This window comes from Myotis lucifugus, unplaced genomic scaffold (assembly GCF_000147115.1).
Source record: "Myotis lucifugus unplaced genomic scaffold, Myoluc2.0 scaffold_84, whole genome shotgun sequence".
In the NCBI taxonomy this organism is placed as follows: Eukaryota; Metazoa; Chordata; class Mammalia; order Chiroptera; family Vespertilionidae; genus Myotis; species Myotis lucifugus.
In genome coordinates, this window is record NW_005871132.1 from 2,238,399 (window position 1) to 2,255,812 (window position 17,414).

Here is a 17,414-nt window from a genome sequence, read left to right on the forward strand (position 1 = left end):
CAGAGGTGTGCTCGAACCTCTGTGGGTTATATACAATATCACAGTGGGGTTGTTCTCTCTAATTAACGTGTTCGCTAAAACCAGTTTACTGTTGATTTAAACTGAGAGGCAACACATCAAAGGGGAACATACAACATATTTAAGAAATAACCACTAAATGCAACACTGAAGGACAGACTCAATCCTGTCCTTCCACACCATACTTTTGGCCAAAGGGATGCTAGCAGATGGGGCACAAATGGAGGCCTGACCGGCTTGTATTTCTCCACTTGTCTGCAGATGCCAGGAGAGAAGTGCCCAGGCCAGCCCGTTGGTCCCAGAAAGATGAGAAACCCGTGGAGCAGGGCCACCAGCCTAAACCAACTGACCCCGAGCTCATGCCACAGACTTGCGAGCTAAATAAATAATGCCTGTTGACTTGTGCAGCTGGATAATAAAAGTGGATCTGCGCATATAGTGGAAGACTCTGCATCAGCCATATGGACACAGCTCACAAACATAACGTCGAACAACGGGAGTTCAGACACAAAGGAGTACACAGTGCATGTTTCCAAGTAGGCAGAGTTCAAAAGCAGGGGAATCTGTGGGTGGGTTACAATCCCGAAGTAAGGGTCGTGACTGAAAGAATGGGAACGCCTAGGGTTCCATGAAGATTCCATTTCATAATTTACATGCCGCTACACAGGTATGTTCATTTTGTGAAACTTAGTTGAGCTGGGCACTTCTGATCTTTGTACTTTTCTGTATATGTATCTAGTAAAAAAAAATTTATGTAGCACTTGTAAAAAAGAAAGCAAGAAAGAAAAACAAATACTCACTGAGGTGTGGAGAGACGGAAGGGCAGTCGTCCAGGTCTGCTCTTTTCACAGAGGCTTCGTCAGCCAGAGTTTCTTTCTTCCCCAAAACCACGGCCTTTTTGAAAGTAGTAATGAAATCCTTTGCTTTAGGAATCTCCTGAATAGCACTCACAAAGTAGTTACTGGTGGCCCAGCCCACCACCGTCAGGCATAAAGTAAAAAGCAAGAGTAACCGGAGTTTGTAGGAAAGGAAGGAAGTCACGTGGAAGCCCATGTCTTGTTATGTGAGCAGATGGGTCACTCCGCCTCACTGCGGGCAGGAAGCTTCCAGTTCACCTTTTCCAATCGGAGTGCACGCTCGGTGACAGCCGAAGACGCAGTGCCTGCTTGTGCTCAGTAGTTCTGCTCCAACAGTCTCTGGAAGGCAAGCACAAAGACGTGTTTCTGATGGAAATCCTACCCTGCGATGATTCACGTCACACGTCAGTGCGAACTGAAAACCTATCCCCCAGGGCACCTGACTGGCAGTAATGGGAGTTCTCCAGCGAGGGTTTAGAGATCAGAAACTCAGAGACTTTCGAGGCAGAAGGTCCCAGCCATCTACACATCACAGGAGTTCTCTCTGGGTCATCTCTGTCACCCAGGAAGAAAGCCATGCCCAGATATTAGGGGAGGAGAAAGCAGAGACGGGAAATGCCTCCTCAGCTTTGAGCTGGCACAGCCTAAAATACAGCCGTAAGGGTTCTCTTCCTGGCACAGCTGTAAGAGAAGGTTAACAACCTGTGAAATATTGTTACGGAGAACAAGACAGAAGCTCTAACCTGTGAGAGTTAGAAAAATATATTCCTCAAAAACAAGGATAAAAAATCAAGGATTTTCACAATGAGGCACTGCATGGGCACATCCCAACAGGTGGGGGAGAGGGCAAGAAACATAAGAGAAGGCCAATGCAGGAGGTCAATCATCTACAAGAATAACAGGTAAAACTGGTTACGGTCAGGGGTTTTGATTCAGACAGAAACTATAACTCCACCACATATTGGCCCTGAAACCTGTCTTCTTATCTATAAAACTAGTGGCCCAGTGCATGAAATTTGTGCACCAGGGTGTGGGGGGGGGGTGGTTGTCCCTCAGCCCAGCCTGCACCCTCTCCAATCTGGGACATCCCCCTCACAATCTGGGACTGCTGGCTCCCAACTGCTCGCCTGCCTGCCTGCCTGATTGCCCCTAACTGCTTCTGCCTGCCAGCCTGATCACCCCCTAACCACTCTCCTGCCAGCCTGATTGACGCCTAACTGCTACCCTGCCAGCCCAATTGCCTCCAACCGCCCTCCCCTGCTGGCCACCTTGTGCCCACATGGGGGCGGCCCTCTTGTGTGAAGGCATGACAGTCAATTTGCATATTACCTCTTTATCATATAGGATGGGGATAAATATAGTACCTACCCGGAGAGGTTACTGTGGGACTGGATGACCTAATATATTCATATATCACATGTTAGCCCACCTCCTGGTGTACAGGAGGTACCCACTACCTGGTGACAATCGCTGTTGATATTGTTATATGCTTTACTTTAAGTAACTTTAGGTTAGGGATGGCCAACAGGCAGACACATTGGAGGTTGGCAGAACCACCTTTCTATGTTTTTCACTGTCATTTGATAAACTGCCATGCTGATTTCATACTTAAGTATGAATCAATCTCTGAGGCCACATAAGTGAGGGCCCAGCTGGACCATGGCGAGTGCACTAAGGTGATGAAGGTGGTGAGTAGCAATACCCCCACATCCTCTCTGCATTGCCAAAATCACACCTCTCCTCAAATTCTAAACATGTTAACAGAAGAACACAGAAATGCTAAAGCCAGGGCATAATAATCTCTATAGCCAAACATATCCTCAATTATATGAATAGAACAAATATTTTCTATACCAAGTGATAACACAGAAATGCTTATGATTAAATCTTAAGTAACAAAAATGAAACAGAGAAAACAAACTCTATATGTGTGTATGATTACCACTGAAATTATAGAAATAAGAAAACTCTAGAAAAAAATATAGCCAAAAGCTAGCAATAATTGTATCAGGAGTATGGGATTAGCCAAGGGTATATTTTTCTCTTTTCTTTTACAAATTTTGTATGATACACTTCTGTCTTTTTATAATGAAAACAAAGTTGCTTTTAAATGAGATGTGGGGATGTGGTAATTTACTATGAAAAACAAAAACAAAGTCTTAGCAACTTTCAAAAGGACCTCATACTTACTGAAGGGTAGTATTTCAAAATGTAGCTGTAGGCTAGTTTGAGGGAAGCCTAGAAAGCATTTCTCTCTAGACACAACTTAATAGATGGAGGTTAGGTTCTTGGGTCAAACCACAAAAGAGAGGTTTTGACCCAGCAAGCAATTAAACAGTATGACCTGTGTTTAGTCTTGAAGGTACCTAAAACATAACAGTAATAACAGCTAATAAGAGCGGTTTATTTATGCATTTATTCTGTGCCATGTAATGTGGTTAAATCACTTTATCACCTTATTTAATTCCCATTTCAACCTTACGAGCTAAGAATTATTAGTCTCCTCATTTTATAGATGAAATAAAATGAAGGTTTAGAGAGATTAAAGAACTTGCCCAAGACACACAAGTAGTAAGTGGTGAAGCTGGGATCTGAGCCCACGTGGTCAGCCCCAAAGCCTGGGCTTCTGCCATATCCTTCACATGGACATTTCAATCTCTTTCCTTGTGGCCTGGCTGCACCCAACACAAACCCTAGCCATAGGCAGAGTTTTCTTTAGCAGCCTCCTATCTCTCTCCCACATCCTCCTGTCCCTTTCCTTGGGCCTGTTTGTTAAACAGGCTTCCTGAAGTTTCTTCTCTTCCCTCCAGGTAAGTCTGCAGATTCCTGGGGCCAATCAGAAAACCTTGTGGACTTAATGGCAGGAAGCACAAATGCTAGGATTGCCAATAGCTTTTGATTAAAATCTCAATCTTGGAAAATTTAGACTGGAAGCATTGTTTTTCTAAGAGCTGCTTGTGGAGAGATGGTGCCCTAACAGGGACACTCACCTGCCTGAAAGGACTTCTGATCACAGAACCACAGTGCGTGCACACACACACATTCTGCAGAGGGAGGGAGTGTTTTTTAGAGAGAGTTAAAAACCTACCCAAGTAGTGAGTTAGGAATAGGCATAGACTACTGCTGCTGAACTGCAGCCCAATTTGTCCAAAGATAAGAAATTTATTCTAAAAGCAAGGGGCCATCCTTATGATCTATAATAATAAAAGCATAATATGCTAATTAGAACAGACGTCCTTCCGGACGACCTTCCGGACGAAGCCAGGGCTGCGAGGGAAGCCAGTGCTGGCAGCTGGGGGAAGGAAGGCCTACTCTTGCACAGATTTCATGCATCAGGCCTCTAGTTGCTTAATAATTAGCTCTTCATTGCTAACCCTGCTTATTGAGACTATGTTGGATCCAATTAAAAATAATCACTTCTCACTTTTCCTAGTCTTAGTGCTCTCCTCAAAACTGACTATACAGGGAGCCAGCACGAAGGAAGCTCACGTGTGAGGTCTCCGTGGTCCTGTGAGTGAACACCCAAGGTGCAGTCTCTAATACAGCTGTTTTTCAAGAGAGATCTCCTCCCCAGCCTGCTTATCATAAGTAACTGAAGACAATCCCTTTAGGCGTGTTTCCCCAGCTAGAAAACAGTGAAAAAAAAAAAATTTACAATAGCTGCTGTAAGAATTTAATGAGCGTATATACACAGACACACCTGGTACATTCCAGGAACATGCTATAATGTGATTCATGCTCAAATCTTACCAGAATGCTAATAAAGATAATGTTATCTCTGGAGTTGCATATTGAAATACAGATGATTTTTATTTTCTATTTCTCTGTAACTTTCTATTTTTCTTTCAATTAGCATATGTTATTCTTATAATAAAAAAAAGATGATTTTTTTTTAAACAAAAGTTCTTTTTAGGGCAGGTAACCTCTGGTTGGTGTTGGGGGAAATGTTATCAGAACAGACTTACTCACAATAAAATTTTAAAAACTGGGAGACGCGGAACTCTCTCTGAAGAGAGTTTTCTATTTCAATCAAGGTTCTCTTGAAGGAAAGAGGAATCATGGCTGGAGAAAACAAATTCAGGTAACATGAAAGAAGTTATTTTAGGGCAAGACTCGTCACCCTTTTCCTTTCTAGAAGTTTGCCCTAGAGTTAGTTCAAAAATAATGTTTTCATAATGTCGTGTTTCCTCTTCTCAATTCAACCAGTCTTTTCTGAGCACCTGCTATTTTCAGGCATAGTGCTGGGCATACAAAGGAAAGACAAAGGGAACTGAGGTAAAGTCCTTACACTCAGAGTTTATTTCAATCCTTTCTTAGACTTTAATGTCTGTGATCTGTTTTCAAATAGGCCAGCCCCACCTCAAAAATGGGAGAATAAGTTAAATGAGATTGGCAAAACATGGAGAAGTACTAAAGCTAGATGATAGGTCATTTGCTTTTTCTCTCTACTTTTGTATATGCTTGAAACTTTCCATAACAATAAAAGAAAAAAATCTAGTAAGGAAGATAAGCTATAACAAAAGGTAAATTGGGCTCGGCCGGCGTGGCTCAGTGGTTGAGCATCAACCTATGAACCAGGAGGTCACGGTTCGATTCCGGTCAGGGCACATGCCTGGGTTGTGGGCTCGAGCCCCAGTAGGGGGCATGCAGGAGGCATCCAATCAATGATTCCCTCTCATCATTGATATTTCTATCTCTCTCCCTTTCCCTTCCTCTCTGATATTAATAAAAATATATATTTTTTAAAAAGGTAAATCTGCCTGGATGGTAAGTATCATTCCTAGAGAAACTTTACACACACGAATCATGCACCACCATGGGGGGTGGGGAGGAGAAACAGAAGGTGTCACTCCACAAATATTTGCTAAGCACTTAATCACCAGGAGGAAAAGATGTGGTTTCCATTCAGCTGCCAAATGTGCCAAAATAGCATTCTAATGTTTCTAAATCCATCTGGTAATCCCGGAGACATCTCAGAGTGGGCATGCTGTGGCCGCAGGCACACGATCCTACTCCGCTGGCTTTCTCTGGGGCAGCACCAGCGGAGAGGTTGAAAATTGCCACTCCTTTCACTCCTGCAGAGTTCCTGAGAGCTGACTATTTTTTCCCACATCATCCTACCTTCCTTGGGCCTCTGGTATTCACGCTCCTGATTATAGCTCCTTTGCGTGGGTTCTGAATCATCACTGCCCAGACCCTAAAGAAGCAATGGTTCTTTGGTTGGGGGGCAAAGGTGGGCTAGAAGTAGCCATTTACATGTACAAGCCATTTAAACTCAAAGGCTGAGCTCCTAATGGCCCAAACTGGAAGCATCTGAGCAAGAAAATAATGATGGTGTGGATGAAAATCTGTAAGAAATCATAAATTCCTAACTGGGCAGGTCATGGTAGGTAGTCACACCTCAGGCCTATAACTTCTTTAGTGAAAAAGTTATTAAACAATCCTTGTCCATTGTTCTTGTGCAGCTGGGTTAACACACCTTGGAAAGGACAGAAGTAATCGCCTCAAAGGTGTAACCTTTGAGAGAAAACAGAATTTTAACTATCCTGTAATTCAAGATAGTACATAATCTTAACTATCCTATAATCCAACCCCGCCTTGCTTTCTCCCACCTTCATGTAATCTTCCTTATGTTCTCTCCTTAATTTCAAACACATAAAAGAAACTACAAAACTGTTATTCTCCAAAGCATCTGAGGCCTTGCTTTCTAGCAATTGTCAGTTTGGCTCAAATAAATTCTTATGAAAATTCTCTATATGTTTGGATGTTTCTTATGTGGACAACAGCATTGTATTGTAACCTTCAGAATAAACTGAATATCCATGAGTTCACAATGATAAAATGATCAAATAAACTTCCAATTAATAAGGAAGCAGGAGATGAAAAAAATCACCATTAGGCAACACCACTGCACTAATTGTTGCAGATAAGAACCACCATGGGTGCTGAAATTAATGGGTGAAAATTTGAGAATAAACAGAGTTTGCAGAGTCTCAAAATATCTCCTCCAGGATAATTATTAACTACAAAAGAAAAGACAGTTAGCTTTATAGGGGAGAAACCTAGCAAATATCACCTTAACTACGTGATCAAAGTTAATATCACCCGTGATAAGACCTCTCAACTTCATGAATCAGTGGTAATATAACACTCTCTCTAATCGGTACTCTTCTACAAAACTTTATTTTACAAAATAATTAACTGGTACTCTTCAAAAGGGTCCAAATAATGAAAGACAGGGAAAAAACTGGAACTATCTCAAACTGGAGCAGACAAGGGGAAATAACTAAATGCAATTAGTAGTGTCCTGGATGGAATAAGGAAACAGAAAGAGAAAGCATTTGGAAGCTAGAGTAGGTGCGATTACCGCCTCCGTCTCTGCCATCGCCTCCTCTGTTCTCTGCTGCCCAGAGAGAGCGAGGCGGGGCTCTGGAGTCACCATGGAGCCCTATTTGCCGATGGAGGACAAGACCAGGGAGCTCGCGACCCACCACTCCATTGACCCTTCCTTCCATTTCTTGGTGGCTATCCTTTGCCACTGACACTACGGTGGGTACAGGGATTGCTTTCTGTCTTTCAACAGTTACTGGAGTGCATGTTTGGGATTTGTGGGAGAAAGCTGGATACAGTAAATGGAAAAAATCTTGGAAGCTGCTTGACAGCTGTCTTTTCTCAGACCAGTCTGAAAGGGATATGCTCATTCGTTGGATTGGTGGAACTGAAGTACAAAATAATTTCTAGATAAGTAATGAGACGTCACCTGTGATCATCTCCAAAAAGAGGCCATCAGAAGGAAACTATCACCAAGAGAAAAACCTGTGTATTAAATTTTGACCCGCAGTCTGAAGCAGATCAAGAAGTTGTGGAGCACCTTGTTTCCCAAAGGTCATTAGCAACATGGACCTACTAACTTGTCCCTGAAGCCCATGCTGCACGGGGACTCCATTACCACTTCACCAGCGCAAAGCTTAGATCGCAAAGCAGGAGACATTCTTTCCTACCTGGATCCCAGGTCTCTGCATGTGGCAGAGCTGCTATGCAAAGAAAGACAGCAAGTGATCTCCCAAGAGATGCTTTGGAAGAAGCTGATTGAATGAATGGTGGGCACGGACCCTCCCTGGAAGTGACTTTCAGAAAGAAGAGGGTAGGATCGGTGCCTGTTTAAAAATAGAGCCACAGGCCCGGCCAGGTGGCTCAGTTAGTTGGAGCATCATCCCGTACACCAAAAGGCTGCGGGTTCAATTCCCAGTCAGGGCATACACCTAGGTTGTGGGTTTGATCCCCAGTCAGGGCGCATATGAGAAGCAACTGATCGATGTTTCTCTTTCTCTCTCTCTCTCTTCCTCTCTCTCTAAAATCAATAAACATATACTTAGCTGAGGATAAATAAATAAATTAGTTAAAATAAAAATAGACCCACAGGTAGCTCTCCCAATTCATTTTATAGATGACAGATTCTAACTGCTAGTGTGAACCTCACAACTTGCAGAGGATTCAGTGTCCCTCTGAAAATAGTGAAGGTGTCTACTGTTCACATTATGATGATGAAAAAATTATCAATGTCCCATGAGATAATTCTATTAAGATTTGGGATAAAACTAGCTTGGTATGTTTCAAAGTGTTAATGGTGCACACGGCCTCTGTCCTTTGTCTCCAGGATGATACGTATCATTGTGACTAGCTCTTCAGTAACATGGGTGAAGTTCTGAACATGTTGATGCACCATAAGGCTGGACTGCACTGACACTTCAGCAATGGACTGATGGTGACCTGTTCCAAGGACAACCCCAACGCTGTGTGGGACATGGCTCTGCCAAACCGATTTCACTCTGCTCCTGGTTGCCCACTGTGCTGCTGTCAATGTAGCAGACTTTGATGATAATACACCGTATCTGCCTCTGGTGACAGAACCATCAAAGTCTGGAGCAGGAGTACCTGTGAATTTGTTCATACTCTGAATGGGCTCAAGCAAGACATTGCCTGGCTCCAATACAGGGACTGGCTGGTTGTTAGGGAATCATCAGATAGGTCAGATCATCAAGCTATGGGATACTGAATGTGGCACCTGTTTAAACGTTCTAGAGCAGCGGTTCTCAACCTATGGGTCGCAACCCCTTTGGCGGTCAAACAACGTTTTCACAGGGGTCGCCTAAGAACATCCTGCATATCAGATATTTACATTACGATTCATAACAGTAGTAACATTACAGTTATGAAGTAGCAACGAAAATAATTTTATGGTTGGGTCACAACATGAGGAACTGTATTTAAAGGGCCAGAAGGTTGAGAACCACTGTTCTAGAGGGAGACGAAGAATTGGCCCAATGCATCCGTTTGACAACAAGAGGATTGTCAGTGGGGCCTAAGATGGAAAAATTAAAGCTTGGGGCTTGCAAGTTGCTCTCGACCCTCGAGCCCCAGCAAGCACATTGTGTTTGCACAATAGGTAGAACATTCTGGATGTGTGTTTGGCTACAGCTTGATGAATTGCAAATCGCTAGCAACTCTCATGATGACACTATTTTGATTTGCGATTTCTTAAATGTGCCTTCCAGTGCCCAGGATGAGACCTGTTCTCCCTCCATAACATACACTTCATCTCCAGGTAACAGCCAGCACTTTACCCCTTTTCAGGTTTCCCAGTCTTGAACTACTGGCTAAATGGCTACCGATACCTAAGGGTGTTCTTCACAGCTGAGTTATGAAGTTGTAGGTGGTTCTATCAGCCGTGGGCAAACTACGGCCCGCGGGCCGGATCCGGCCCGTTTGAAATGAATAAAACCAAAAAAAAAAAAAAAGACCGTACCCTTTTATGTAATGATGTTTACTTTGAATTTATATTAGTTCACACAAACACTCCATCCATGCTTTTGTTCCGGCCCTCGGGTCCAGTTTAAGAACCCATTGTGGCCCCCGAGTCAAAAAGTTTGCCCACCCCTGTTCTAGATGCTAGGTAGGTGCAAAGCAGCCTAACTCTAAGTACTGGTATTTCTCACAGCCCATTCTGGCCTCCACTTTAAGGTTCCTTATCTTCACTGACTTCGAGCAGGACAGAAGCCCTTTTCCTCCCCTCTATCAGGGAAAAACAAATAAATGCTTCAAATGTAAATTGTTCATATAAAAGGAACATAGTTTGTTCTCCAGAAGTAAATGGACAGTCAAGAGAAGACTTGGCTTCTCATTTACAGTGCTCTGCACTTTGGTCTGATATTAAGAAACAGCATTCTTCTTTGGTGAAATTTTGGGTGCCAGCACCTACCAGAATGTCCAGGGCTGTCCTTTTCAAAAGTTAGCATTCCCCTTTTGACCGCCCATGTCATTCTGAATTCTGTCTTGTATTAGGAACATGTTGGACAATGGGAAAAATTTCTCTGGATTGTTTTAGTAATATTTTTTTATTACACTTCCTTTCTGTACCATTATTTTTCATTTAAAGAACTATATGCCCAGTTATATTATCTCCTAACAGGTAATATAGCTCCTTTCTTTTATTAATTGTCTCTATACCTCAACCATCTCCTGATATTTGGTAAAATAATATCTTTACGCATGTGCTTGTCTCCTAAATTAAAATATCCGCATGTAGATATAATGTACATAACAGTTTAACCTCAAGGTTACTAGAGTCCAGCATCTCACGGTCCCCCAGGCCTGAGACACTAGTACAGAGTGTGTTCCCGCTTAGCCATGGGCTTAAGAACCTACACCAAGGTTCATGTGGATTACCTAGAACACTTCCGGCAGTGTTCATATGGTGTTTTTATTTTGTCACTGTCATTGTGTGTGTGGTGTTTTTAATGGGAATATTGTTTAAAAATGTAATTTCTAAAGTTTAACACAATGTTTTATTTGTTGTGCAGTACATACAATAGAGAGTTACCTTAACATTTTATTGTTGTTCTTTTCCTCATAAGTACTCCTGAGTACTAGTGGTCACTTCCCATAGTAAGTATCTGACTTCACTGTCAAAAACCACTGTTCTGTGAGTTTGTTACCCTGGGGAGGGAAGAACGAGGAGGCTCTACTAAGGGGTTTCCTGGCTCTAGAATTCATGCCTTCCGACTTTGTCAGGATGTTAACTGGCCTGCTTGTATGTTGGAGCCCATATAGTAGGTCGGGCTGGTCCAGGGGCCCATCCTGAGTGAAGGGTACACCTACGTGGTGCAGAGACTCAAGCTCATGAATCCCAACCCTGTCATCTCTGGTGTCACCTGCTGATGTGGCCCTGGCAGGTTCTCCAAGCGCTCAAGTGCTCAGCAGCCCGAATGTCTGAATGGCATCATCATGCTGACCACGCATGGAAAGGACTTTGGCATCGTGTTGGCACTCCTTTTCCCCTGTTCAATATTAGGTTTTGATATGCCCCCTGCCATTGTTTCCAAAGATCAAGAAATGTAATAACATTTAAAGGACCAATAAGAACTTCCTATTAATTAAACCTCTTCCCACGGACTACTAAAGGGAAGGTCCCTGGTCTGTTTTGTCCTTTGCGCTGAGAACGGTGTTGAGAATCAATGAGTGTGTATGTGATTTGTTTACTGGATTGGCTTTGCTTTTTCCTTTTTCTCCTTAAATACATTCCCTCCCACGTGTTACTACATTAATTTCTATTTTTAAGAAGTTGAGTCTAAAAGTGTAAAAAAATAAGCCTCCACTCATAAGGTAGATGTTGTAAGCTTGATAGCGGTTGTGAAAGTGATTTCTCTTTCACCATTCTCAGTGTTACTAGCAAACTGGTTAGGTGAGTCCAGGGGAGGGAGGAAAAGGAAGAGAAGAAAGCAATTCTTCTGAACAAATGGACTTTCTGTTGTTGTTTAATATAAAGTTCTTTTCCTTGGAAAATCAAGGCATTTGAATATGCACACAAACTTTGGATAGTGCCTAATTATAGCAGAGGACTTTGGCACCCAAGGAATTCTGAATTTCCAGGATTATAGTAATTTGCAACTGTAAATCACTGCTAGATTTGTGTTTTAAAGTACTGGGATAGTTTAATTCTAACTTGTAATTAATTATGCTTGACAATTTGAAATAAGTTTGTATCTGAACAGCTATTAAAACTGCTAAATTGTACAGCCACATCATGACAGCTTTGGACTATAGAATGTACTTAATAAAAAACAAAAAATTAACCTCCGTCCAAAAAATTGCTCAGTGATGTCAATAAATCAAGCATGAGTATTATGCAGTACCTCTAATCTGACTTCATGCAATTGTTACTGTAGCTACTAATTCAAAACTAATACTCTTAATAAAGCGTCGCAATACTCTGAAAAAAAAATATATCATCAGCAGGAAAACTGATGAAATTCAAATAAAGTCTGTAGTTAATTGAATTACTAACTGAACTGGTTATGTAAGGGGCTATATTAGGGGACGTTGAGTGAATTCTTTGTCCCATTTTTGCAACTCCTCTCTACATCTAACATTAATTAAAAGTTAATATAAAAAGTTGGAGACTGAGTATAAACAAACATATGGCAGTAAAATTAATTTAATTCTCAAAGAGAATCACTGATTTATGTATTCCTATGACCTGACACATCGCTGGTACTGAATTTGGTAAATAATAAATTACTTTGTAGGATATGATAGTTAAAATACATAAGTACACTACTAAAACAGATGGGACACACACAAAACAAAAAGAAAAAATAATGTTTAAGGAAGGGAAAACATTAGCTGGGTGTAACATTACATTTTGGGAAGATTTTAGAAAATGAAAAAGTTCACCCCAATGCCACTCCTCCAGTTTACTAACACCAGTCCTCTCCTAAGGGTGGAGGGCCCTATCTCTAATAAATGGCACTTTCTTTTGGTCGTGCCCAACTCCTCTGCTCCTCGGTCACTAAGTACTCCAAAGCAGTCCTCCTCTTCCCTGACTCCAAGAGGAGTTACTACTTCAACTGCCCCTTCCTCCCTGAATCCAAGAGCACCATGGAACAGGGTTCCCGCATCTGGGCAAGGGATGCCAGATGACCCTGTTTCACCCATTTTATAGCAAGAGGTGTCATAAAACCATCAGGAAACATGAAGTAAATTTAACAAGCAAAGCACTGCAATTGGTTTATATAGTATATGTTATGCAGCATAACGGAATTCATAAACTTTCTGATGGGAGATTTAATGGAGGTCCAATGTGTATTTATGAGTCATTCTCAGCTCCCCCACAGAGCCCTGCAGAGGGGTCAGAGTTCCCTTTCTACCGTCAGTAGGGACATGTGGATGAGGAGTTCTGAGAAGGCCTGAGGTAATGGAAAGAAACGGCTCTGAAGTCATGAAGAACTGAGCTCAAATCTTGTTAACAGATATAATAAATGGCTCTGGGCAAGTGACCTACGTGTCGGAGTCTGTTTTGCCACTTATTTAAAAAGCATTTTTCAAAATGTGTTTCCAAGAGTGCTTATATCTAATACAGAAGGGAATCTGTTTACATGGCAGATTCCTGGGCCCTACTTTCAGAGAAGCTGGGCCTGGCACTCAGGAAAATAAATTTTTAACAAGCTCCTCAGGTGACTCTTACTAGTATACCCATTAAAGTTGGAGAACCACTGAAATAAGAGAATGGGCCTGAAATGCAGTAGATCCTTCAGAAATGTCAACTTTTGCTGGTGAGGAAAAGCAGTGCGGATATGTGAAAATTAGATTTAAAAAATGCATTTGAATAGTTTTTTACTCCATCAACCATATACTGTCATTAAAATGGTGTTTAAAAAAACTTAACTACGTGGGAAAGTGCTCATAATGGCTAAGTTAAAAAAAATAATATAAGAAATGTACATAAATATAATCCCAATGATGGTGTGTGTGGTATGCATGTCTTTTATATATAAAATGCCAGGAAGAATCACTGATGGTTGTTTCTTCATTACAGAATTAAAGAAATTTTATTTCTTCTGTATCTTCTAATTTTTTCTAAAATAGGGTTTTATGATCATAAGCAATGTTTTTTGCAGGCAAAATGACTACATAATTTCCCTTTAAAATACATAAAAATTTTGAGATGACACAAGAGAAAGGGATTATAACTTTCAGTCACATAAGTTTGTCAGCAATTCATTCAAATAACCTTCAAGGAAATCTGTTCTAAAGAGACCCCAACAACCCAAATCTCAAATAAAAACTTCAGAAGCTATCAATAATCTTCAATGCCAGAGAATCCTGTGGTCAGTGTTTGAAATTACTATTCCTAAACTCCACCCCCAGAAAGTTTCATTTCAAAGGCTTGAAGTTAGGCCAGGGAATCCATATTTTCAACAGGAACCCAGGTTGGTTTGAGAAACCATTGTGCATTGATGGCTTAAAAAAAAAAGAGAGAGAGAGAAGAAAACCACCACTGATTTGCTTTGGATGTTCCCACTTTTGAGTACAAAAATCTTCAAAGAGATGGTTAGTTCCTAAATCACTTACATGCATCTCTGGGAAAAGCATACATTAAATAACACTCAACTTAATGTAGATACTAAATACTTATTCTATCAAGTGGCATATAAAATAACAGAGCTGGTTTTATTCCCGCCCCCAAGATTGTGGTCCGACAGTGTACTTCTCTTTAACAGATGTTTCTGATCCGATCAAAGCATGAATCATGAAAGTGTTTGCAATTTCATGAGGCTTAAAGACCAACTCTGCTCTAGAAGATAAAATTTCAAAATGATAAATAATGATCCAATACAGCGTTATCTCCTCCCCTAAGACACATTCCAGCACTCCTGCCCAGGCCAGGTGCCTAAAACAGCCTTCGTCCCTCTTATTAAACTCAGTCTCTCAATCTGGACCCTGAATCCTATTCATCCCTGGTCAAGATTCCTTGACTTTCTTGCATTTTCAATATATTATTTTCTTTAAAAATGTAGAAATTTTAAAATTCAACAACAGCCCGGCCAGCATGGCTCAGTGGTTGAGCATGGACCTATGAGCCACAGTTTGATTCCCATGCCCAGGCTGTGGGCTCATTCCCCAGTGTGGGGCGTGCAGGAGGCAGCCAATCAATGATTCGCTCTCATCATTGATGTTTCTCTCTCTCTCTACCACTTCCTTCCTCTCTGAAATCAATAAAAATATATTTTTTTAAAATTCAACAAGAAAAAACTCTCTCAAACCTCAAATTACAATCTTTTTCCTCCTCCTTTTCATCATCAAAGGGCTGGAGAGGTCTCCGGTGCCCTGGCTGCCTCCGCAGCCTCATCCCTCACCCACTCTTGAACCCTTCAACCGGACACACGCCCACGGGTGGATACCTGCTGTCCTAAGGCTACCAACCCAAAGGCCTTTTCTCAGTCCAAATCCTCCTGAACTCTTTTTTTTTTTCTTCAAACCTAGGTTTAGCCCTAATGGAAGATCATCAACAGACACTGGACGGACACAGAGCCTGACTAAGGGCAGGTGTCTCAGAAGTACTCATTTTTTAAATGTTATTTCCCCAATTACACTTAACATTCAATATTATATTAGTTTCAGGTGCACAACGTAGTGTTTAGACATTTATTCCCACCTGGCACCATACATAGTTATTGCATTATTGACTGCATTGGTGCATTACATCCTGGGACTATTTTGTAACTCCAATTTGTATGAAGTACTTTAAAATCAGCTAGCTCTCACCACTGCTCCGCCCCGCAGGCCCCAGGCTGCGATCAACAGTCCACTTCTAGGTAAAAACCTGAGGGAGGAGGGCTCCAGTGAACAAGGGGCTTTTTTCACGTTGATGTGCCCGCTGGGAGGAGGGAGGAGGGGCACGACCCCCAGAACCCTGAAGCCCGGCCTGGGAGAATGTGGGAGGAACCCTGGAATCTCTTCCAACCTGGCAGCATCTCGCCTGGCTCCCCGCCGGCAGCAGGGCGATCGCCGCGGTGGCGCCCGCCCCGGAGCCGGTGCTTCCCGGCCAGTTCGGCCTCCGCAGCTCCCGCCCCGCCCGGCCGCTCGGCTGCAGCAGGACCACCCCGCCGAGCCCGGGCCGCGCCAGCCCCGGCCCGAACCCCGCCTGCCGCCGGAGATGCCCAGGCGGCGCCCCCACTGCCCTCCGCACGGAATCGCGCCTCCCAGGCGCCCGTGGAGCGCAGCCGGGGGTACTCACCCGGACCCGGCAGCTGAAGGCACCCTGGGAGGAGGCAGGAGCAGCGAGAAGGCTGTGGGAGGCTCGCCGAAGGCCCGGCTCCGCCCCCGAGGGCAGCCTGCGTGCGCCGGCGCCAGCCTGGAGCCCCGCCCCCGGTCAGACCGAGCCCACCAGGGCGCTGGAGGGAGCATCCAGAGTGGAAGGAGCGGTGGATGGCACGTCCTTTAAGAGAACTTGAGCCTGGAGCCCATACTGCGCGAGGTGCTGGCGCTTCCTCCATTCCCTCCCCGTCAAAGCTCACAAAGCGCCCTAGCCGGCTTGGCTCAGTGGATAGAGCATCAGTCTGCGGACTGAAGGGTCCCAGGTTCGATTCCGGTCAAGGGCATGTACCTTGGTTGCGGGCACATCCCCAGTAAGGGGTGTTCAGGAGGCTGCTGATTGATGTTTCTCTTTCTCATCGATGTTAAATTAAAAAGAAAGAAAAAATAACTTTAAAAAAAGCAAAAAGCTCACAAAGTATTGGGAAGAAGAGCCAAACCCGAGCTGCCCCCTCCGCGTGGAGCCAGACCGTGAAGAGCACTGAAGAGTGTCAAGTGCCCCCTGCACTAGGCGCCAACCATAGAAACTCGCTTTGGAGGACGCATCCTCTGCTTAGTCCCAGAGGATCCGAGCAAATACAAGTTCACATAAAAAAAAAAAAAATCAGCAAGCACAAAGGCCCCCACATAAGTGTCAGTCAGCAGTCAGTCAGCAGAACTAATACCGAGCAGATTTAGAATTGTCTAACAAAGAATACATGAGAGTTTAGTTTTGTTTTTTGAAAATTTCAAAAAATTACAATGGCGATAGAGTACCGTTGCATCGGAGAAATCTGACAGATACGTACTCCACGTTAATTTAACCAGTAGTACAATTCGGCCATCACACATGATGTGATGCTCTGAGGACATGACGTCACCTTTATTATATTTCTGCCAAAAGTACATAGTTTTAATTTAATCATAGGTAACAGACAAGCCCAAATCAAATGTCAAGATCATGAAAGACAAGGAAAGGTGAGGAACTGTTTCGGATTAAAGGACACTAAGGTGTTTTGGCATCTAAATTCCTGCACTGGAAAAAATTGCTACAAAGTATGAGACAACTGGCAATGAAACATACAGTGTGGTAGATTAAAATAGCCTCGGGTTCTTTGGCATTCCTCTCGTTGAGAAATGGGGATATATTTCCCTTCTGTTTAAATCTGAGCTGGCCTGTGACTGCTTTGATGGGTGAAGTAGAGTGGAAGTGAAGCTAGGCCAGTTCTAAACTGAAACTTTAAAAAGCTGCTTCTGTTTCCTCTTTCACTATATTTTGTCAAAGCGGCCACAGGGCATCCTGGATTTATAGGGGAAATATATACCTCATTTCTCAGTGAGAGAAATGCCAAGAATTTAAGGCTATTTTAATCTACCACACTGCACATACTCATTTCCAGTGTCTCA

At 42.9% G+C, this 17,414-nt stretch overlaps 1 protein-coding gene and 1 pseudogene across 1 annotated transcript in view; one reads left to right on the top strand and one right to left on the bottom strand.

Annotated features, from left to right (window-relative positions):
• Positions 1-15,992, bottom strand: part of B4GALT4 (beta-1,4-galactosyltransferase 4) — a 32,413-nt gene extending 16,421 nt beyond the window's left edge. Inside the window, exons 1-2 of the mRNA XM_014457723.2 lie at positions 15,952-15,992; positions 819-1,214 (exon numbers count right to left, since the gene is read on the bottom strand). Coding sequence (XP_014313209.1) covers positions 819-1,071 — 253 coding nt within the window. The 5' untranslated portion in view covers positions 1,072-1,214; positions 15,952-15,992. The remainder of the gene's footprint in view (positions 1-818; positions 1,215-15,951) is intronic.
• Positions 7,316-9,524, top strand: LOC102416873 (annotated as a pseudogene).
• Positions 15,993-17,414: the final 1,422 nt, after the last annotated feature.